The 22,524-nt window shown below is 52.9% G+C and overlaps 3 protein-coding genes and 1 non-coding gene across 11 annotated transcripts in view; all 4 read right to left on the bottom strand.

Annotated features, from left to right (window-relative positions):
* OTUD5 (OTU deubiquitinase 5) overlaps window positions 1-7,725 on the bottom strand; it is a 36,113-nt gene extending 28,388 nt beyond the window's left edge. For 2 of the 7 annotated variants that reach the window (XM_009197547.3, XM_009197551.3), the window contains exon 1: window positions 6,670-7,378. In XM_009197547.3, coding sequence (XP_009195811.1) covers window positions 6,670-7,263 — 594 coding nt within the window. In that variant the 5' untranslated portion in view covers window positions 7,264-7,378. Of the gene's footprint in view, window positions 1-6,669 lie in introns of all 7 variants that reach the window. The other 5 variants (XM_009197548.2, XM_009197552.2, XM_009197546.2 and 2 more) reach the window with 4 other exon arrangements.
* A 1,140-nt stretch (window positions 7,726-8,865) lies between these two features.
* Window positions 8,866-8,972, bottom strand: LOC116272200. Its single transcript, XR_004180926.1, has one exon. It is a non-coding gene; the product is annotated as a U6 spliceosomal RNA (small nuclear RNA).
* A 1,704-nt stretch (window positions 8,973-10,676) lies between these two features.
* Window positions 10,677-21,845, bottom strand: KCND1 (potassium voltage-gated channel subfamily D member 1). Of its 2 annotated transcripts, none has more exons than XM_017953972.3 (7): window positions 21,741-21,845; window positions 19,156-20,375; window positions 16,897-17,059; window positions 16,714-16,797; window positions 16,528-16,626; window positions 16,004-16,254; window positions 10,677-12,484 (listed from the first exon to the last, which is right to left on the bottom strand). In XM_017953972.3, exons 2-7 carry the CDS (start codon window positions 20,274-20,276, stop codon window positions 12,259-12,261), a joined length of 1,944 nt encoding a protein of 647 aa, XP_017809461.1. In that variant the 5' UTR covers window positions 20,277-20,375; window positions 21,741-21,845; the 3' UTR covers window positions 10,677-12,258. The 2 variants fall into 2 exon arrangements, with proteins under 2 accessions (XP_017809461.1, XP_031516765.1); XM_031660905.1 differs by lacking the exon at window positions 21,741-21,845 and having other exon boundaries at window positions 19,156-19,952; window positions 20,039-20,167.
* A 44-nt stretch (window positions 21,846-21,889) lies between these two features.
* Window positions 21,890-22,524, bottom strand: part of GRIPAP1 (GRIP1 associated protein 1) — a 30,478-nt gene continuing 29,843 nt past the window's right edge. Inside the window, exons 25-26 of the mRNA XM_031660903.1 lie at window positions 22,118-22,382; window positions 21,890-21,999 (exon numbers count right to left, since the gene is read on the bottom strand). Of these exons, the coding sequence (XP_031516763.1) occupies window positions 22,123-22,382 (260 nt within the window). The 3' untranslated portion in view covers window positions 21,890-21,999; window positions 22,118-22,122. The remainder of the gene's footprint in view (window positions 22,000-22,117; window positions 22,383-22,524) is intronic.

Below are 22,524 nucleotides of genomic sequence, written 5' to 3'. Positions count from 1 at the left end.
TCTGTTTTTTGTTTTGTTTTGTTTTTCTTGAGACGGAGTCTCTCTCTGTCGCCCAGGCTGGAGTGCAGTGGTGCAATCTCAACTTACTGAAACCTCCACCTCATTGCAACCTCCAATCCGTCTCCTGGGTTCAAGCAATTCTCTGCCTCAGCCTCCTAAATAGCTGGGATTACAGGCACCCGCCACCACACCCAGCTAATTTTTCTGTTTTTAGTAGAGATGCGGATTCACCATCTTGGCCAAGCTGGTCTTGAACTCCTGACCTCATGATCCACCCGCCTCAGCCTCTCAAAGTGCTGGGATTACAGGGGTGGGCCACCGCACCCAGCCAACTTCTGTTGTTTTAAACCACCTAGTCTGTGGTAACATTTGTCACAACAGCCACAGGAAACACACCCCTCTTGGTAGCACTCCTTGGTGTCTGTTCCCTAGTGCCTCAAGGATGTGAGACAACATGGCATGGATCCCACTCTGCAGGGTCCACCTGCCTACCATCCTCCAGAATAGGAGGTCAGAATTAAGGCAGCAGGGGCCTGGAATCTCCCTTCTCAGCATGGGAAACTACTGACCCTGCCTATGGATGGATGAGCTGCCACTGAAGCAGGAAGGGGGCAAAAGATGGCAGCAGCAGTGGCAGTTCATGGACAGATGTCTTCCCTGAGCCCATGGCCAAGAGGTGTTTAGCATTCTGGGACTCACAGCTCTGTCCCAGCAGCCCTGGTGCCAAGACCACCCCCTCCAGCAAAGCACCCAGGAACACTAGCCTGGCTCCATGGACAAAACAGGTGAGCTGGGCATGGTGGCTCACACCTGTAATCCCAGCACTTTGGGAGGCCGAGGTGGGTGGATCACGAAGTCAGGAGATCGAGACCACCCTGGCTAACACGGTGAAACCCCGTCTCTACTAAAAATACAAAATTATTAGCCAGGCGTGGTGGTGGGCGCCTGTAGTTCCAGCTACTCGGGAGGCTGAGGCAGGAGAATGGTGTGAACCCGGGAGGTGGAGGTTGCAGCGAGCTGAGATGGCGCCACTACACTCCAGCCTGGGGGACAGAGTGAGACTCCGTCTCAAACAAAACAAACAAACAAAAAACAAAAAAAAAACACAGGCAACCCATCCAACGAGAAACACAGACACAATACTCTCTAAGGACCAACACAAGCCCTCCAGGGCAGAAGGGGAGAAGCCCAAGGCACCAACATTTGGCTAGGCCACTGAGGGCAGGGGGATTAAAAACCTCCAAGATCGCCCGGGCGCGGTCGCTCACACCTGTAATCCCAGCACTTTGGGAGGCCAAGGCAGGCGGATCACCTGAGGTCAGGAGTTCAGGAGATCAGCTTTGCCAACATGGTAAAACCCCATATCTACTAAATATACAAAAATTAGCCGGGCACAGTGGCGGATGCCTGTAGTCCCAGCTACTCGGGAGGCTGAGGCAGCAGAATCACTTGAACCCAGGAGCCGGAGGTTGCAGTGAGCTGACATTGCGCCACTGCACTCCAGCCTGGGCAGCAGAGCGAGACTCCACCTCAAAAACAAAAACAAAAATAACCCAAGATCCTGTTATTCAGTAATAGAAAGGAATGAAGTACTGATACATGCTACAACATGGATAAGCCTTTAACATATTATGCTAAGTGAAAAAAGCCACATAACAAATAACTGCATATTCTATTATTCCATTTACATGAAACATCCAAAATAGACAAATTAAGCCAGAAAGTAGATTAGTAGTTGCCAGAGGCTGGAAGGGGATGAGGAAATTGGGGGATCATGGCTAAAGAGTGCTGGATTTCTCTTTAAGGTGATGAAAATGTTCTAAAATTGACTGTAGTGATGTGATGGACGCACCGATCTGTGAATATACTAAAAGCCACTGAACTGTACACTTCAAATAGGTGAATAGCATGGTACATGAATTACATCTCATTAAAGTTGTTAAAAGAAACACACCCAAGGGCTCAGCACCAGCCAAGAAGGATGCTGAACACTGCTTGAAATGTCCTACCACAACCCCCAAAGGCCAAGGGGTCCCACTTAAAACTTTCATGAAGGGTGAGGGGAGTGGCAACAGGGAAGAGACTATAACTTGCTTCAGAGCAATGAGTCCAACCTCCCTCCTCACCACTACCCATTTCATGGAGGGAGAAACCAAGAACCAGAAAAGGGAACTGGCTGAAGACCACACAAAAGCTTACTGCAGAAACAGGACTGAAATCCACATTGCCTGGGAAAAGACCCCTTCCTGCTTTCCCACCAGCTAGCTACCCAATTCCAGTTGGGGTAAGAAGAACCCAAGAAATCAGCAGGTTCCTAGATGCCAAATGAAGGGCTTTTGCTACCAAAGATAGGTTACTAGGAGTGGACAAAGGCTCCTAGGAAGAACGAAGATGAACCTGGGGCAAACTGCCCATTCTGGGCAAGAGGAAGAACCAGTCAAGGTCCAAGGTGAGCAAGATCAGATACACCTGGGCACGGACAAACTTTTGCAAAAAGGGCAGCTGAGGGGGGAAGTAGTTTACCTAAAGCTATAAAGCAGGTAAGGAGGAGGTGCTGAAGTCTGGAAGGTGATGAGAGAATTGAGGGATGATGGCTCAAAGCTTGCCTTGCTCCAAAGCCCCAACTCCACACACAACTCTACCTCCACACCACTATCCAACAGGCCTCCTGACAGGAAATCCCACTGAGCTTGTTCATTACAACAGGGCTGCCCACAAAAAAAGGCTGTTCATCCACCGTGAGCCTCACACAAAACAGGCTGCTTGTCCTGCCCACCAAGCTTGGATGGCTGAGAGGGAACAGAGGAGCCAGGAAGAGAGGGAAGAAACCCAGTTCCTCCTCAAAAGACATCCACCATTCTTTGCCACCTCCAGGTCCAGAGAGCTTTGGACTGAGTTCCCTAAAATCCCAAACAACACCTCACCAGCATCTTGCCTGGCCAGTGAGGAAACTGAGGCCCAGAGCGCATAGGTAGAACCTACCCTGCTTCATCCAGCAAAGCCCTGAAAGACCCAGAGTTGGAACCCAGGCATCAACTATGGTGCCACGCTCAGCTTTTTGCACCACCTCAGTTCACATGCCCCTTCTCAAAGAGTTCTGTGGGGTCTCCAAACTCAGGATGCTTACAGGCCAACCTTTTCATAGAGCAGACTCTCAGCAAGACAGCCATGCCTGGGAACCCCTGACATCACCACCCACCCAGCACCTGGACCCCACGGTGCCAAAGACTCCTAAAGGAAGTAGGGATACAAGAGAATCAGGACAAAGAGGAAGCCCAAGTAGTCAGAACCCCAGAATCGCCATCCAGACTCCCTCTTAATGACGCCTCTCTTCCCAAGGGATCCAACTGACCTCCAGGCTACAAACACCCCTAGTGATAGTTTAGGACCAAGACTGGGGTGGCAGGAGGAATCTTCCCTCTTCTCATCCCCAAAAGTTCTCAAGTTGGACCAGGTGAGGCAGGGAAAAGAGGATCACCTTATCTGTCCCAAGAAGTGTGGGGACAGAAAGCCTCTCCTGTCATTGGGAAGGGCAGGTTTCATGAACCCACAGAACTTGATTTTCATATTCTGTTTTTTAATTAATAAAGATGAGGTCGGCCGGGCGCGGTGGCTCACACCTGTAATCCCAGCACTTTGGGAGGCCGAGGCGGGCGGATCACAAAGTCAGGAGATCAAGACCATCCTGGTGAACACGGTGAAACCCCATCTCTACTAAAAATACAAAAAAATTAGCTGGGCGTGGTGGCGGGCGCCTGTAGTCCCAGCTTCTAGGGAGGCTGAGGCAGGAGAATGGCGTGAACCCGGGAGGCGGTGGAGCTTGCAGTGAGCGGAGATCGCGCCACTGCACTCCAGCCTAGGCGACAGAGCGAGACTCCATCTCAAAAAAAAAAAAAAAAAAAAAAGATGAGGTCTCACTATGTTGCCAAACAGGTCTTGAACTCCAGGGCTCAAGTGATCCTCCCGCCTCAGCCTCCCGAGTAGCTAGGACTACAGGTATGGGCCACTATGCCCGGCTTACTCCCATGTTCTTATGGGGACAAGTATAAGAGAGGGACTGCAAGGGGCATAAGGAGGTGTTTTTGAGTTACCATGGCAGCACAGGATGTTCTTTCTCTCTGTCGATGGAACCAGGGATGTATGGCTCCCTGTTTCTAGAGAAGGAAAGAAACTACCCAACCACAGAGAGAAGAAATAACTGGTCCTGACCCTTGAGTACAGATGGCTTATCGTGCCAGAATTAATGATGGGAGGAAGGGAACAAGAACAGGGAGCTCAAGACAAGGCTTGGGGCCCCTGTGAAGTACAGAAAGATTTACCTGAGCCAAGGGGAAAAGGAATGTGGGAGGAGAATTTCCCCAGAGTGGCGATGTCCCAAACCCCTTTCCTGTCCCTGGGAAGAAAAAAGCTTGTCAAAAGCAGTTCAAAACTTATTATATGATCTAGAGGTGAGAAGCAAGCATAGCTAGGTCAGGGAGAAACTCTGAATCGCTCCTGGTTTCAGAAGGGAGGCTCCAGACTCCATGTCCCCAGGACCTGACAATCTTCTCATAGAAAGTAGGAGGATCTTCTTGGCCCTGGCCACGAGGGAGCTCAGGATAAGGGGTTCATATGACCCTGAAGAGCATCCAGGTCCTTCTGTCCAATGGGAGAGGATGACCTCACATTCCTCTCCCGGTACAGAAAAGAATGCCTGGTGTGGTAGAGGGAGAGCCTCATGCCCAACTGGGAGCCAGGCCCCAGTCCCTAAGGCAAACGATATCTTGTCCCAGAGAGGAAGCTCGGGCCCAGACTCTTTTCCTCAGAATCCTGCTCTACTCATGTCCCCGAAAGGAATTGGGAATCTGAGGCCCAAGTCCCCGAGGCAGGAAATCTTACATCCCCAAATGACCCCTATGACTAGGGTGTATGTATGTTGTCTGAGGTGAGGTGACAGTACCCTAAGGACAGGTTCAGAAATCAGGTCCTAAGGTGGGGAACAGGCCTTCGCACACCTGAGGTAGGATTCAAACCCTTGGAGGTAGACTCAGGACCCTGTTCCACAGGGATCCTTTATCCATGCCCCAAGGGAAGGGTCTCAGGGCTCAGGTGTCGGGGGAGGAGTCCTCCTGTTTCTCAGGGGTACACCTTAAGTTCCTTGAGGAGGAAGCTCAGACCTTACCTCTAGACACACACGTCACCAGGGTATGTATGAGTCTCCCGTCCCTGAAGGAAAGCTCAAGTGTCCTTGGCAGAGTGGGTCTCAGGCCCTTAAATGTAGGCAGAGATCTGTAGGGAGGCCCCAGACATCATCTCTGGGATCCCATGTTGCCCATGTCCCCTGAGGAGTCGTCTCAGGCTCAAGTTCCCAAGGCAAGGGTCATATGTCCCTGACAAGAAGCTTAGGCCCAAAGAGGGGAGGGCCTCAAACCCCTGTTACAAAAGGGAAAATGAGATACTGTATCCCCAAGGTATGTTTCAGTCCCTTATAATTGGGGTAAAAAGGTCACATATGCTTGTGGGGTAGGGAGTCTCGGACCCCCAAAACCACTCAGACACTAGTCTTGAGAAGAAGAATCTCCTAAGGCTTCACCTTGTCTGAGACCTTTGCAGCAGAACACCACGCCCCCGAAGAGGCCTCAGACTCGGTCTCTAAAAACCTCAGTCCATAAGCAGGTGGATCTTAGGCCCTAGGATCCAACGCTGTGAGTCTTCATTTTCCTGAAGAAAGGTTCAGGCCCCTGGTGGGGGCGCTGAGGGCCCATCTCTTCTTACAAGAAGCTTAAGATCCTGAAGAGAGTCAGGGCCTTGTCTCCGAAGAGGTAGGTCTCAGCCACTGATAGGAAATGCAGACCTTTGTCACTCAGAAAGCGGATGAGTCTCTTGTACTCAAGTAAAGCTGCTGGTCCTTGGGTGTTGGTTTCGGTCCCTGTCCCCAAGGGCAAGGGAATCATATATCCCTGCAAAAAGTCTTACATCCCTGGAAAAAGCTTAGAAGATCCCTGTCCTTAAAGGGGGCATGTGTGTGTGTGTGTGTGTGTCAGGACCTTGATTCTACAATAAGGACTCTCAGGCCCCTGAAGACAGACTTAGGACCCTTGAGGTCTCAGGTCTGGCTATTCAGTGGTCCTGTGCCGTGTTACCTAGCGAAGCAGGAGAGGACTGTCCTACATGCAGAGTGTCTTAGACTCTTGAAAGGGCTTAGGCTCCTTGGGGATGTTCAGACCTGATCTCTGAGGTCTCCACCTTATTTGACTTTCCTGGAGGAGGAATCTCAAACTTCTATCCCAAAGGAAAAGAGCTCTTAAGCCACTGAACACAGACCTAGGTCTTTTGGAAGACCTGAGACTCCTGCTCAAGAGGGGCGCGATCCTACCTGTGTCTCTTGGAGAATTCCCAACTATTGGCCCTACAAGATGAGGTCCCAAGGACTGAAATGACGATTACAGACCCTAAAAGAGGCCTCGGATCCCATCTTTAAGTCTGCCACCTTATCGTAGGCCTCTAGCCCCAAATCCCTGGAGGGGAGGAAAGAAGGCATCTCACACCCCTACCACCAGAGAAGACTGTCAGGCCCAGTGAAAACGCCTAAATCCCTTGGGGCGATCTCAAACAGCCTTCCTTGAGTCTCTTCACAGTCTGGGGGTCCCATCTGCCGTAGCCGCCCATCCCTCATCCCGCAGCTCTTACCTGCTCGACAGTGGCAGGGTCCATAGCCTCGATGCGTGCTGCAGCCGCCTCATACTCGTCCTCACTGTTGTAGCCTGCGCCGACCTCCTCACGCTCGGGACTGCCCCCGCCAACCGCGCCAACCCCAGGAGCTTGACGTCGCCGCTTGCTGTGCCCAGGCCCGGAGCAGCAGCCGCCCACGCCTACGGCACCACCCACACCCACCACCACGCCCGCGGCACCCACACCCGCCGCCGCTGCGCCCAGCGCGTCGCCGGGACCGCCGCCGGGACCACCTGGGCCCCCGCAAGGAGGTGGAGAAGCCTGTTGTGGCCGGGGACCCGCCACTGCACCAGGCGGCACGGCCAGCGCCCAGCGATGAAGTGCGCCCGGCGGTCCTGGTAGCGGGCCTTGAGGCGGTGGCGAAGCTCGCGGACGGGCCCCCACGACGCCGGAGTCACGGTCGCGATCGCCGCCGCCCACGCCCGTGCCGCCGCCGCCCACGCCCACACCCCCGCCGCGCCGCGGCGCCGGGGGCAGCGGCCCGGGCGGCGGCGGCTCGTTGGCGGGGTCGGCGTCGGGAGGCGGCGGCTTCTTTTTGGGGAGTATAGTCATGGCTGCACCGCCGAGTACCCCCCAACAAACCCGGCGCGAGGCACGCCGGGAGAGAACCCGGATGAGGGGGGCTAGTGTAGTGCGCTAAGCACGACGGGAACGGCGAAACCCGGATAAAGGGATCGCGGCACCGGTTCGAGAACCCTCGGCGGCGGCGGCGGCGGCGGCGCGCGGGTCACGCCGGGAGGAGAACCCGGATGTAAAGTCCAAGATGAAGGCAGTGCGGCGAGTTTGTCGGAACCTTCTCTCCAAGTCCAGCAAATTTATTGCTACGCTTGTTCCGGCCTTCTGCTTCAAAGGAAACAGAACCAAAACAAGCACCTCTTCGCTCCGCCCCCTCGCAGGTTCTTGCACTACCGGGTGGGGCCCCGGGGCGCTGCGCACGCGCGCCAGGGCACAGCCCCGCCCCTTGCTCGGAAGTACGTGGGCAAAATCGCCGCCGCAGCCACAACAATTGCGAACACCAACCAATTGAGCAGCTGCGTGGGTTCTCGACGACGCCCACGGGCCAATCACAGGCGAGTGCTCGCCCTCCGGTGCCCTCCGTCTCAAATTTCAGTCAAAGTCGACACCCTGGTTCCCAGCCTTTCTCCCCGTCGGTCCCGTCTTGCTCTTCACTTTTCTCCCTGAAGCTCTGACTCGCAGTCGTCGGTACTGCGGACGGACAGCGTGGCGTGTCCCACGTACGACAGGAAAAACACCTCCCCTCCAGGCTTCCAACTTGAACGCTGTCAGCCGGAATGACTGGAAAACATCAACACTCCCAGAGCATAGCAGTCCCCTGTAGCGTCACTTCCGGTCCCACCCACCTACAAATATTCTTCCGGGGGAGGCGGACACCGCTTCACCCCGGCAACAGCCTGAGTTCTGCGGTGATTGGCTAAAAGACGCCGTCACTCGCGTCATACCGACCAACCTTGGGACAGACAAGCACCGTGGGGACAGTGGTTGTTTGGGAAACAGACACGCCTTCTCTGGCACCACAGTACTCTCGCCCTCGCGTTGACCTCCCCGGCCCTACGGCTAGTGCGCAGGCGCGGCCCCGCCTTTTTTTTTTTTTTTTTTTTTTTTTTTTTTTTCTCCCCCTCTAATCGAGACGGGGGTCTCACTCTGTCGCCCAGGCTGGAATGCGGCGGCGCGATCATAGCTCACTGCAAACTCCAACTCCCAGGTTCAAGCGATCCTCCCGCCTCAGTCTCCCGAATAGCTGGAACCGCAAGCGCGCACCACTACGCCCGGCTAATTTTTTTTTCACTTTTTTGTAGGGACAAAGTCTCGCTATGTTGCCCAGGCTGATCTCCAGCTCCTGGGCTCAAGCGATCCTCCCGCCTCGGCTTCGCAGAGTGCTGGGATTACAGGCGTGAGTCACCGCGCCTGGCCAAGCCCAGCCTTTTTCTAAAACTGAGTTTGCTTGGGTCCATCGAGGTTTATGAATCAGCTCTGTCACCAGTCAGCGTCTCGAAATGGGGTTGGCAGAATCCCTGCTATTGAGTAGCTGGAGAGCTACACGCTAATTCTAGCTCTGCCCTTCCTGTCTGATTGATCTTTGTCAGTCATTTAACTCCCACCCCGTCCTCAACTTTTGTTATTGTTGTTGTTTACTTTTTTATAGAACGCTTCACGTAGTTGCGTGTCATCCTTTCGCATAGTGCCATGCTAATCTTCTCTGTATCGTTCTAAGTTTAGTATATGTGGTGCGAAGTGAGCACCCATCCTCAATTTCTATTCTATAAATTGGCAATGATAATTCCAATCTGAGGATCAGAGATTAATGCTTCTGAAGGGCCTGGTGTTGTGCCCAGCACATAGGAAGTGTTCAATAAAGTAGTCTGCATGGTGGTGCAGTGGAAGGATCCTAGGCTTTGGAGCCAGAAAGACCTCAGTTCCAGGCACAGATGGACCATTACCAACTGTATGATCTTGAGCAAGTCATTGTGTTGCTTTTGAGATTACCCATGTGTAAAACGGGAATGATAATGCCTGCCCAGACTACCTCAGGGAATGGTTATGGGGTTCAGATGAGCTGATGAACCAAGAAGGTATTAGGAGTTCACTTCCAGTCTTAGGAGACAAGCCATACAACAGGTTGACTGAAAGAGACCATGGGAAAGCTGTTTTGAGTATAGCCTTGCCTCCCTTCAGATACTAACCCTAGTTGAAGTTCTTCCCTGAAAGGTGTAAGTAATAAATGGGTTCTAAGTAGTGTTTTCTGCTCATGAGACTTAATGGGAGGAGGGGACTTTCATGTTTACCAGGCCTGTTGTGTTCATGGCTCTGTGCCAAATGCACATTATCACATTGAATCTTCTCATGATCATCTCACTCTAGCCCCATATGTTTCACTCACTACACATCTAAAACTGAACTCAAGATAGTAATCATGGCTACCCTTCACCAAGTACTTACTATGTACCTAGCACTGAGTGCTGACAGCTTTGATGTTCCCTTTACCAGGGAATAGCACTCCCATCCAGCTGTTGTCCAAGCCAGAACCTGGGAGTCAACCTTGACTGCTCCCTCTTCCTCAACTCCCACATGCCTGTCAATCCCAAGTCCTGCCAATTCTACCTCCCAAATCTCTAGACTCTGCAATTCTACTGCCACTACTCTAGTCCAAGCCACTGTCCCCTACCACCTAAACTATTATAAAAGCCTCCTCCCTACTTTTCTTCCATCCAGGACTGTTTCTCTATATCTACTCTCCATAGCCAGAATGATCATTCTGAAACACAAACTTCATCATGACTTTTCTGTTTAAAAGCCTTTAGAAGTCCCCACTATCTTTAGGATGAAGTTCAAAATTCGCGTCATAGCGTCAAAGCTTTTTGTTATCTGGCCTACCTCTCCATCCTTCCTCTCCTCAGCCCCACACTCTCCTCCCCAGCTGGACTGAAATACTTTCAGTTCCCCAAAGGCCTGAGCTCACTCTCTAACCTCCAGGTCATTGCACATGCTGTTCCCTCTGCCCAGAACATTGCATCCTTTGATTTGCTGCCTGGCTAACTCCAACTCATTCCTTGTGTGTTGGCCAGGTTAAGTTCTCCTGCCATCTGCATGCTTCTATAACCCATGGATCTTAGTTCTGCCACACCATGTTGTAATTACTTGTCTGCCTTCCATGCTCAACTATACATCAGAGACAATGTCTACTTTGCCCACCTTTGTATCCCTAGGGCTGGCACATAATGGAAGTTAATAAATATTTGGTGACTAAATGAATTATCCCTATTTCACAGATTAGCAACCTGAGGCAAGAGAAGGTAAATGATTCTCTCACCCAGGGACTGGAACCCAGATCAACCTGAATCCATGGTCTGTCTGCTCAGTGCTCTACAGAACTCAGCCACACACTAACCTAGTGTAGCCAGTAGCCCAGAAGAGAGAATGTAGGGGGCGTCCATAAGGAAAGGAAATTCACCAAACCAAGTGATGCTTTTATTAGGGTTAAATTCAGAGTTGTTTGCTGTCAGGAAGCCTGGGTTTAAGTCTCCTCTATGTGTTTCTCTGGGTCTCAGTTTCCCCATCTGTGAATCAGGAAGCTGGCGCAGATGATATCCAAGGAGGAATGTCTCAGGACCCCCTGGCCTGCCTCACTGGCTGTAGATGGACTCCTCAAACCACGTTCTTTCATTTCTCCTGGATCCCCGTCTTCCAGAATACATCACCAACCATCCATCTCCCATACCTTGACCCATACCTGCCCTTCTCCTAGCCAAAAGGGATTGAAATCAGAGTGTTTTCAACCCCCAAGCCCAACCCAGCCCCCAAATCCACAGAGCCAGGAGATACTCAGTCCTCATCTCTCCTCTCAGGTTTTATTGACTGATGGAAACTACATCTTTGTCAGCCGCCAGCTCCATGGGGACAGTGCTGGGGACAGGGAACCTGAGATGATGCCAGATTTCAGCCTGAGAGCAGAGTTCTGGAAGGTGACCCAAGAGGGAGAAGAAAGGAATATGGGAAAAGGAATTGTAGGGGAGGAGGAGGAGAAGTTCCTCCTGTCTCCTATAACTCCCAAAGTTCAAAAACATCCCAGGCCTGAGCCCCTGATGCTTCTGGACTCTTGCTCAAGAACATGGAATCAGCCCATGATCTCCAAATACAGCCCAGCTCTTGCTGGTTGCCAGGCTCTTATCTCGGCCAGTCCAGACTCCAGCCCAACCCAGGAAGGAGGCAAACCAGAGGAGAAGAGAGGAGGAGGAGGAGTTAGAGGTGGCCCCTCTGATTAGGGCAGATGTAAATGCTGCAGCAAACTGGTCAGAGGCTTTGCATAATGACACGGCAGCAGCTGCTATTGCTAGAGTTTGCTGGGGGCCCGGCAGAGGACAGGGTTGCGGGGTCCCATTTCCAGCAGCCAGGGAAGGGGATGGTAGAATTTGTGCTATCTGAGTGTGTGTTGGGAGAGGCAGCCTGACCCCTCAGGCAAGGCCTGGGGATGGCAGGTCACTGCAGAGGCCACAGCCCATGAAGCCTGTGTTTGCATTCCAAGCTTCAGAATCTGGGAATTGTTGGGCCAGATGGAGGGTGAGGACCTCGTGTAGAGGCCAGATCAGAGGTGAGGGTTCTCTTCTCTGAACCTCCAAAGCTCCATATCCCAGCCAGAGGGAAGTGGAAATCTCAACTCTCCTTCTTAGGCCAGACCTCAGATATCAGATCAAAGCTTTACCTTCAACTGAGAGCCCAAGGGGAGGAGCATGCAGGAGTCCAGCTGGGAGAGTGGGGCCAGTCCCAGTGTGCTGGGGCAAGGAGGCCAGGGGCCTGTGGAAGCCCAGTGCTTCAGCTCCCACCAGGAAAAATGTCTGGGGTGGGGGGAAGTTTCCCATTTCCTGGCTACTTCCCCACTATGTGGACCATTTCATGAAACTCCATTGCATAGTTCTCAGTAGGGGGGCAGAAGGGGTGTCCAAGCCTGCCTCTCTCTGCCTCCCAAAAATATGGCTTTGGAAAGGATTTCTCAAAAATGAAGAGGACCTTCTGAATGGGCAGGTCTACCCCTCACAGGGAAGAGATCTTGACGGTCTCAGGGAAGAGGCAAGGGGTACCCAGGCTGGAGTTCCTGAGGGTGCTGCCGGCCCTGCTGCCGCCACCAGGGGAGGAAGGTTGGCTCTCATCTGGGGTGTTGGCAGGAGGGGTAGGGATACTGATAATGGCAGCCACGAAGTCCCGGCTGTCGCAGTTCAGGTCAAGGCTGTCATGGGGCTTGGCATTGAGGCTGGAGCGGCTGTGGAAAAGATGGAAGGCTCTTAAAAAGTTATCTTAGGCCGGGTGCGGTGGCTCATGCCTGTAATCCCTGCACTTTGGGAAGCCAAGGCGGGTGGATCACCTGAGGTCAGGAGTTCAAGACCAGCCTGACCAACGTGGTGAAACCTGGTCTCTACTAAATACAAAAAATTAGCCGGGCATGGTGGCGCATGCCTGTAATCCCAGCTACTTGGGAGGCTGAGGCAGGAGAATTGCTTGAACCCAGGAGGTGGAGGTTGCAGTGAGCTGAGATTGCACCACTGCACTTCAACCTGGGCGACGGAATGAGACTCCATCTCAAAATAAATAAATAAATAAATAAAAGTTATCAGCCAGGCGCGGTGGCTCATGCCTGTAATCCCAGCACTTTGGGAGGCCAAGGCAGGCGGATCACGAGATCAGGAGATTGAGACCATCCTGGCTAACATGGTGAAACGCCATCTCTACTAAAAATACAAAAAATTAGCTGGGCGTGGTGGCAGACACCTGTAGTCCCAGCTACTCAGGAGGCTGAGGCAGGAGAATGGCATGAACCCAGGATGCGGAGCTTGCAGTGAGCCGAAATCGCGCCACTGCACTCCAGCCTGGGCAACAGAGTGAGACTCAGTCGCAAAAAAAAAAAAAAAAGTTATCTTAATACTTGCCATAGCAATCATGGCATTTATAGAGCACCTACTGGGTCCCTGACACTGCTAAGTACGTAAGTACTTCTCCTGCATCCCCAATTATGGTGGTAAAGAGTGAGGACTCTAGAGTCAGACAGTCCTGGGTTCAAATCCTGGTCCTATTTTAACCACTCCAAACCTCTCTCTTCTCTCATCTGTAGCGTGGAATGAACACTATCTCCCATAGGGTTGCTGTGGAGATTAAATGAGATTGAAAATGTTACGAAGTGCTCAGAGCAGTGTCTGGAACACAATGAGCATACATATGAAAATGTTCTCTCATGGTTACTCCTAACAGTGTCCAAGTCCTTCCAAGTGTCTACAGTAGGATCTAAGGTGGGACCCTCACTCCTTTCTGAGTTTGCCTCTTACCACTCTCCCCCTAGCTCACTCTCCTCCACCCATGATAGCTTCCTTGCTATGTCTCTAATGTGGACCCACATCTGCTTCAAGGCCTTTGCACAGGCTGTTCACTCTGCTGAGAAAGCTCTTCCTTCCTCTGCATAGCCCACTCCTTTGCCTCCTTCAGGTCTTGGCTCAGTTGTCACCTTAGTAAAGCCTTCCCTGACCACACTATTAAAACTGCATCACCAACTGAGAGTGGTGGCTCATGCCTGTAATCCCAGCACTCTGGGAGGCCGAGGCAGGTGGACCACCTGAAGGTCAGGAGTTTGAGGCCAGCCTGGCCAACATGGTGAAACCTCATCTCTACTAAAAATATAAAAAATTGGCGGGTGCAGTGGCTCATGCCCGTAATCCCAGCACTTTAGGAGGTCGAGGTGGCCAGATCACAAGGTCAAGAGATTGAGACCATCCTGGCCAACATGGCAAAACCCCATCTTTACTAAAAATACAAAAATTAGCTGGGCGTGGTGGCACGCACTTGTAGTCCCAGCTACTTGGGAGGCTAAGGCAGAGAACTGCTTGAACCCGGGAGGCGGAGGTTGCAGTAAGCCAAGATCGCGCCACTGCACTCCAGTCTGGGCGACAGAGCAGGACTCCATCTCAAAAATAAATAAATAAATATATAAATATATAAATAAATACATAAATATAAAAAACTAGCTGGGCATGGTGGCGGGCACCTGTGATCCCGCCTCAGCTATTCGGGAGGCTGAGGCAGGAGAATCATCTGAACCCGGGAGGCAGAGGTTGCAGTGAGCCGAGATTGCACCACTGCACTCCAGCCTGGGCAACAAGAGCAAAACTTCATCTCAAAAGAAAAACCAAAAAACGCAGCCAGGCGCGATGGCTCACGCCTGTAATCCCAGCACGTTGGGAGGCCGAGGTGGGTGGATCATGAGGTCAGGAGATCGATACCATCCTAGCCAACATGGGTAAACCCTGTCTACTAAAATACAAAAAGTGTAGCTGGGTGTGGTGCCACGCTGTGCCTATAGGCCCAGCTGTGGGAGCTGAGGCAGGAGAGTAAAGCAGACCCAGGAGGCAAGAGGTTGCAGTGGGCCAAGATTGAGCCACTGCACTCAGCCTAACCAAGAAACAGAACTCAGTCTCAAAAAAAAAAAAAAAAAAGGCTGGGCGTGGTGGCTCATGCCTATAATCCCAGCACTTTGGGAGGCGAGGTGGGCAGATCATGAGGTCAGGAGATCCGAGCCATCCTGGCTAACACTGTGAAACCCTGTCCCTACTAAAATACAAAAGTAGCTTAGCCAGGCGTGGTGGCAGAAGCCTGTAGTCCCAGCTACTCAGGAGGCTGAGGCAGGAGAATGGCATGCCTAGGAGGCAGAGCTTGTAGTGAAAGACTGGGGATCGTACTGCACTCAGCCTGGGCAACAGAGACTCAGTCTCAAAAAAATCTGCATCACCACCACCCTGCTCTAGCTTTTTTTCTTTTCTTTTTCTTTTTTGAGACAGCGTTTTGCTGTTGTTGCCCAAAGCTGGAGTGCAATGGTGCGATCTCAACCTCCCTGGTTCAGAGTGATTCTCCTGCCTCAGCCTCCCCAGCCTCTTCAGGATTACAGTACACCTACCCAGCTAGTATTTTGTATTTTTTAATAAACAAGGGTTTCACTATGTTAACCAGGCTGATCTCCAACTCCTGTTATCCTTCGCCTTGGCAGCCTCCCAAAATGGTAAGGATTACTGTATAGAAACTGCTAATACTCATGCTTCTAGCCCCATCCCTGGCCCCGGCACTTCTCCTTGGCATTTACAGCTGTTTGATATGCTATATAATCTATGTATTTGTTTATTAACTGTCCTATCCCACTAGAATAGAAGTTAACTGTCTTATCCCACTAGAATAGGATACAGGGGCTTCTGTCTGTTCATTGACTGCCACATCCAAGTTGCCTACAACTGTGCCTGCCACACAATAGGTGCTCAATAAATGTTTGGTGAAAGAATGGATGAAGAGGCCAGGCGAGGTGGCGTATGCCTGTAATCTCAGCACTCTGGGAGGCTGAGGCAGGTGGATCACTTGAGGTGAGGAGTTCGAGACTAGTCTGGGTAACATGGCAAAACCTCATCTCTACTAAAAATACAAAAATTAGCTGGGCATGGTGGCATGTGCCTGTAACCCCAGCTACTCATGAGGCTGCGGCAGGAGAATCGCTTGAACCCAGGAGGTGGAGGTTGCAGTGAGCTGAGATCCCGCCATTGCACTTCAGCCTGGGTGACAGTGAGACTCTGTCTCAAAAAAAAAAAAAGAATGGATGAAGAATGAGATCCAGACAAGATAAGCCCAAGCTTCCAGTATGGAGGGGTTTGGGTTCGAGCTTGACTTGCTAGGCCTGGAGTCATGGAATCTCAGAGCTTCTGGTCTAAGCTCTGAGCTTCCCCAGGTGTGGCTAGCAGGTAGGAGGGCTGCTTACCTCTGGGGGGCAGGGCTCCTGCGCAGCCCTGCCAGCATGTCCAGCTCCTGCATGCTGCCACGGCTGACTGAGGCAGTGGAGTTGGCAAGGCGGATGGCACGGCGCTTGGCCCTGCGAGGGCAACAAGAAGACAGCAGGCTTCCGTGTCCCATTGGCTGGGAAGACACAGAGGTGCTGCGGCTGGTGCGGCCACCCGGCGAGACGGCTCCCAGGGCTTCGCTGAAGGTGAGCTCGTCTGTGAACTCATGACACTGTGGGCAGAAGGGAGGTGGGGTCACGGGGCATCCCATGGGAGCTAATCCCACCCTCAAGCCTTTGCTCAGGCTGTTCTCTCCTTTCTGTAAATTGCTCCCTCTTGCCTTCCCTTGCCCATCCTTCAAGGCTTGGCTCTCCTGTAGCCTCTTCCAGGAAGCTCTGTGTGATTTCCACAATTTGTAGTGAGCCTCCCATCCAAGGGAGAGAACTGGCATGGCCTCAGAGGGACCCCTTTCTATTCTGCTATACCACCTCACATTAGGCCTCACCGTTGTCTTCTCTAGACAGTGCAGCAAGTGGTGATGTTGCTGTTCAAAGGCAGAACGGTTCCTGACACAAAGAGCCTGTTCCTCGCCACTGCCGCTGTCCTGGAGTGGATGGAGCAGAGCAATAAGGGCAGCACCTTCCTCCCCCTGTTATGGCTCACTGCAACCCCAATCCAGGCCCCAACCCACCTCAAGGCCCCCATTCTGCTTGTACTGCAGGAAGGCATTGGTGGTACCACTCTTTGCCAATCGGATCCTTGCCAAGCGCACCTTCTGCAGAGAGAGGAGATAAAAGGTCAGGTGGGTAAGCCCCAAAGTAGACTGGCTTGGGGTGTAGGGAGTGGGAGGTGCTCGGATGGAAAGCGCAGTTACCTGCTGTGCTCGGCGCTTGTCAGCCCGCTGGTTCTGGTGGTAGATGCGGCTAAAGTTGGACACAATGACTGGCACAGGCAGGGCAATGACCAAGACGCCACTGAGTGAGCAGATGGACCCGAAAATCTTGCCAGCAATGGTGCTGGGCACCATGTCTCCGTAGCTGGAGTGAGGGGAGGTAGGCCAAGGTCAGGAAAAGTGCCCACCTACCTTTCAGTCCCTCACTCCATCCCATCTAATCCGGACTAGCTCTGTGACCCTGGCCAGGCACTCAAACCTTCTGAGTCCCTCAGTTTCTTGCTCTGTAAAATGTTGGGGAGTCAAGTGAGAAATGGGCCTGGCCCTCAACCCCTACCATCTGCTGCCCCTGTCCAAGCTACATACCAAGCACCTGAGTCAGCTAGAAATCTATGAAAACCAATAGAGGGGAGCATGAGGAAGTCACAGACAGTGAACACAGCCTCCTCCTAGGAGGAGAGTCCCAGCACCATGGGCCAGTCGAAGGGCTTCAAGTCCCAGGCTGAGTGTTTTGTTGGTTTTGGCTGCCTCTCTTACCCGGTCTAAGTAGGACCCCTTTTCATTTCCCTGTAGGGGAATCTTTGAAAACTGTCCACATATGACAAAACAGGGAGGAGCCTTGAAACCCCCCTGTCTTTCTCCATGCCACCCACCTCCCATAGAGATAGAGCCAAGCCAACCTTACTAACTTGTTCACAGAGAGCTCCCCTGAAGATCAGGGAGGTTCTGTAACTGACTCGCCCAAGATCACACTGCATACTTTTGTTCTGACCGCAGAACCAATCAGAACTCCTCCACAGAAACACAGTCTCTGCAGTCTTTAGCCTCTAAGCCTTTTCTCTGTGCCCTAGGATGGCTGTTCCTTATTTCTGTATTTTGACTCATTTTAAGCATTCAGGACTCTGCTCAAAAGTCTCTCCAACTTGGCCATTGCTGGCTCTCTGATGTGTCATCTCAGACCGTGTCCTCAACTATGAGACATGGGCAGACATCCACCCTCACAGAGTTGTTGTGAGGACTTGAATAGAGTAAAAGCCATCAAAATACTCAGTTCCAGCCTACTGTCAGCGCTCTGTATTTGTTTGTTGGTCTGATCCTGGACCTCCAACTAGAATTGGGGTTTCTATGCTTTAGAAACCCCAAATCAACTTTTCTTGTACCTCTATGAAGAAACTGAGCAAACCCAATTCATTCAGTCATGCCTTCAACAGATACTGAGCACCAACTGTATACCCAATCCCAGTGATGGAAACTTAGAGAAGGATCACAGCATCTGCCCTAGACAGTATCTTTAGAAAGCTCATGAGTTCAATGATTCCATTTGATACTTTTATCCGAACTCTGTTTCTTCTGCAGGGATCTACCAAAAAAAAAAAAAAAAAAAAAAAAAAAAAAGCTGAAAACATCTTGTTCTGGGAAACATCAAGGAATCACAAAGGCACAGAAGTAGTGCCCCACACAGCAGACAATTCTAGAAGGTTGGGAGACATGGGTCCCCAAAACAGAAAAAGAGGTGCTAGAAAGCCAACACCTATGTATCCTGCACCAGAAACATTCAGAGAACTTTCACAACTGTGATGTCATTGAATCCTCTCTAGATGATGAAGGGATCAGCATTCCCCATTTTACAGAGGGGAAAACTGAGGCCATGAGAAAATGACATCAACAGAAAGAGAGCAGCTAAGACAATCCTTGAACCCAAGTCTCCTGACCTACAAAATCAAGGCATTGTCAGAGCTGGGAGGGATGTGAAGAATAAGTCCAGCTCCTTCAGTTTGTACAGATTAGCAAACTGAAGCTCAAAAAGAGAGAGAGGCCAGGCACGGTGGCTCAAGCCTGTAATCCCAGCCCTTTGGGAGGCCAAGGTGGGCGGATCACCTGAGGTCAGGAGTTTGAGACCAGCCTGGCCAACATGGTGAAATCCCATCTCTACTAAAAATACAAAAATTAGCTGGGCATGGTGGTATGCACCTGTAATCCCAGCTACTTGGGATTCTGAAGCGGGAGAATCACTTGAACCCAGGAAGCAGAGGTTGCAGTGAGCTGAGATCTTGCCACTGCACTCCAGCCTGGGCAACAGAGTAAGACTCCATCTAAAAAAGAAAGAGGAAGGAAGGAAGGGAGGGAGGGAGGGAGGGAGGGAGGGAGGAAGGAAGGAAGGAGATCATTCCTTTAAACTTCCTAATTTTACAGAAAGGGTGAGTGTAATCGGGCAGCCCCCAACATGGAGTCCGCACTCACCCAAGTGTGGTCATGGTGACAATGGTATACCAGAAGGCCGCAGGGATGCTTGTAAAGTTGGTCTTGTTTGTGCCCTTCTCAGCATAAAACATGACAGTGGCAAAGATGATGATGGCCATGGTTAGAGAAAAGAGGAGAAAGCCCAGCTCAGAGGCACAGCTCTTGAGTGTGTAGCCCAGAATCCTCAAGCCCTGTGAGTGCCTGGAGAACTTGAAGATGCGAAACACCCGGAACACACGCAGGGTGACAAAGGCGCCTGAGACATCGTCGTTCTTGGGCACCAAAAGCCCAATGTAGTAGGGCAGGATGGCCACCACGTCAATGAGGCTCATGACACTCCGCAGGAAGCGGCAACGGCTGGGGGCAGCAAACAGCCGCAGGAGGTATTCACCTGTGAATATGAGTACACAGGCTGTGTCCATGCAGAAAAAGGCCTGTGGGAAGCGTTCGCCACAGGGCTGCTCCCTCGAGGACCTGCGTGCAGCGCCGCGGCATGGGATGGTCTCCACCACATTGGCGATGACCGACACGGCGATGAAGAAGCCGGTCACGTAGTAGAAAACGAGGGCTGCAGTGCTCGTATGTGGATTCTCGAAGGCCCGCCAGAGCCGCTGCCGCAGGGAGCTGCCTGCAGGCAGGGCTGGGCCGTCCCCGGCCTGCTCGGCCTCCTCATCCTCTGCCAGGCGCTCGGCATTCTCCTTCTTTCGGTCCCGATACTCTTCAAGGCAGCAGTCACCAACTAGCTCGGGGACCAGGCCGTAGAAGGCCAGCTCTTCGTCGAAGGCCTGGATGCACTCCTGCCGTGGGCAGTGCAGACGCCCCGTTCGGTAGAAGTTCAGCACATGACGGAACATGTCAGGGTCGCGATCGAAGAAGTACTCGCCTGAGTCAGCATCGTAGAAGAATTCCTTCTCTGAGCTGCCCAACAAGGTATCTGGGTAGCGGTCCAGTGTATTCTTCCAGGTCTCAAAGCGCCGTCCACTCACGTTCACCACCAGAACCTCATCTCCTCGAGATGTCTTCACCCCCGGTGCTGGGGGCAGGGGCTGCTGGGCCAGGGGCAGCCAGCCCACCGCTGCCGCCCGGGCAAAAGGCAGCCACGTGGCCAGGCCTGCCGCCATCGTGCCGCTCCCCAAGCCCAGGGAGACTTAGTGAGGGTGGCGTGTAGGAGAATGTGGCTGTCTCCAGGATGGTGGGGGCTTGGAGACGCCTTGAGCCACCTGAACAAGGAAACTGGGGGTGTCTAGAGAGGCCAAGAGGAACCAGGAGGAAGAACTAGAGAGATGGGAAGGAGTTTGGGGGACATTTACAGAGCCTAGGAGGGGCCTGGGCAATGTCCTGAGGGACTAAGAAGGGACTTGGGGACATAGAGAACAGAAAAGAGGTGTGGGGATGGGGCCAAGAAGGAGCTGAGGGAGGGTTTAGAGAGACCGAGATGATTCTAAAGGAGTTAGCCTGTGCCTGAGAGGTGTCTGGGGGCGTCTAGAGGGGCCAAGAAACACGTGAGGAGTTCTCTACACTCTCAAGAGTCTCAGGGAAGGCAGAAGAGCCTGGAACTCCTTTGTGGAGGTGGAGAGGAGACTGGGGCATCCGGAGGGGTAGAAATGGGACCAGAGGTGCTTGAAAGAGACTGAGAGTGTCTGGAAGTGGGGGTTCTAGAGGGGCTGAGACAGGTGAGGAGGGTTGTCCACACCCTCAAGCTTCTAGGGGAAGCATAAGAGGGTTAGACCCCCCTCATGGATCTGGAAAGGCAGCTGGTGCATCTGGAGGGGTGGCTGTGGATCCAGGAGGTTGTAAAGAGGCTGAAAGGTGTCTTGGGACTGCCTAGAGTTGCCAAGAATAGCCTGGGGGGATGTCTGTACTCTAGAGGAGTTCTGGGGAAGAAAGGAGAGGCGAGGGCCGCCTAGTAGGGCTGGAGAGGGGAAGAGGTTATCCAAAGGGGTGGATAGGGGGCTGGGTTATTTTTTGAGAGGCTGAGAGTTATCTGGGGGAGGTGGGTATCTAGAGGGGCCAAGAAAGCCTGAGTCGACAGTCTCAGGAGTTCTACGGGGAGGAAAAAGGGGCCTGGGGAATTCCAAGGAGCTGGGACTCAAATGTTAGGAAGTTGGGCACAGTCCCAGAGCACCCAGGGGATCTATGAAGACTAAATAAGAGGAAGGGGGTTACCCCCAAAATGGGGTTAAGAGGAGGGTGGGGTGTTGAAAGGGAGTTGGGTGTGTCTCCAGGGAGGGGGGCTCCTGGGCTTTGCAGGAAGCTGGCAGGGGAGGCCGGGAGAAGGCTGGGTCCCACCGTTGGGGGCAGGTCTGGGGAAACCACACCCCGAGGGGCTGGCGGTGTGTGCTGGGCAGTGGCAGTAGCAGCAGCGGCAGCAGGAGGAAGAGAAGCAACCACAGCCAGGCGTAGGAGAGGTGGCATAGGCAGGGAGAGGGCGCAGGGTCCCCGGAAGGAGGCCTGGGAAGGGCAAGGTCCAGTGGGACCCCTGGGGACTATCCCAGGATGGGCTAGGGCATGGGGGCTGGACCAGGGAAGGATGAGGACAGCGCTAGTGGTGGTCCCCCTCCCCCTCCCTCTTGGGCCGTCCTCACCTGTGTCCCCGTTGCAGCAGCAGCAACAGCGGTGGGGCTGGGGGTACCAAACACCCGAGCTCCTGGCCCCCTCTGCAGAGCTGCCTGAGTTCTCCTCCTCCTCTGGCTCTCTCTCCCCGCCCCTCCGAGCTTGCCGGGAGATGGAGGGAGGCAGGGAGGGGCCTCGTGGCTCCCCGAGCCCCCTCCCCTAGGACAGCCAGAGAGGGACCCTGGGGAGACTCCGCCTCCTACAAAGCTGGTTGGGCCTCAGTCGCGTCATCTGGAAAATGGGGGTGGCAGGGAACTTTGCCAATTCTCTCCACCTCCTTCCTGGACTCCCCTCTCTTCCTGCCCAGCTCCTACCCCCTCTGCCCCCAGGGGCCCCCACCCCCACTCGCCTGAATCAGCAGCACTTAGCAGATCCGATCGATGGGGAGGCGTCTGTTAATGGCCCCAGAGCGGAGTGCCACAGGGAATGATGCAGCGCTGTCCCCTCCCTGCCCCCCAGACTGTGGAAGGGCAGGAGAGCCAGGAGTCGGGGGTAATTGCTGGGGAGTGTTTCTCTAGATGGCCAAGCTTCCGAAGCTGCCCCCTTGAGGGACGCAGCATGGGTTAGAGCCCCAGCTCTAAGACTTCGGCTGTGGGACTGGAGCACACGACTTCCTGTTTTTAGATATGAAATGAGGATAAAGGGAATGTAGAGGGGGACAATCCAGGTCCCACCCCTCTACCAAGTCGTCTCTCAGGCAGGCCCCACTCTGAGGGGGCAGTCTCTCTTATCTGTCCACATCCAGTGGCCTCAAAT

This window comes from Papio anubis, chromosome X, assembly GCF_008728515.1.
Source record: "Papio anubis isolate 15944 chromosome X, Panubis1.0, whole genome shotgun sequence".
In the NCBI taxonomy this organism is placed as follows: domain Eukaryota; kingdom Metazoa; phylum Chordata; class Mammalia; order Primates; family Cercopithecidae; genus Papio; species Papio anubis.
This window is presented reverse-complemented; position numbering and strand designations above follow the sequence as displayed.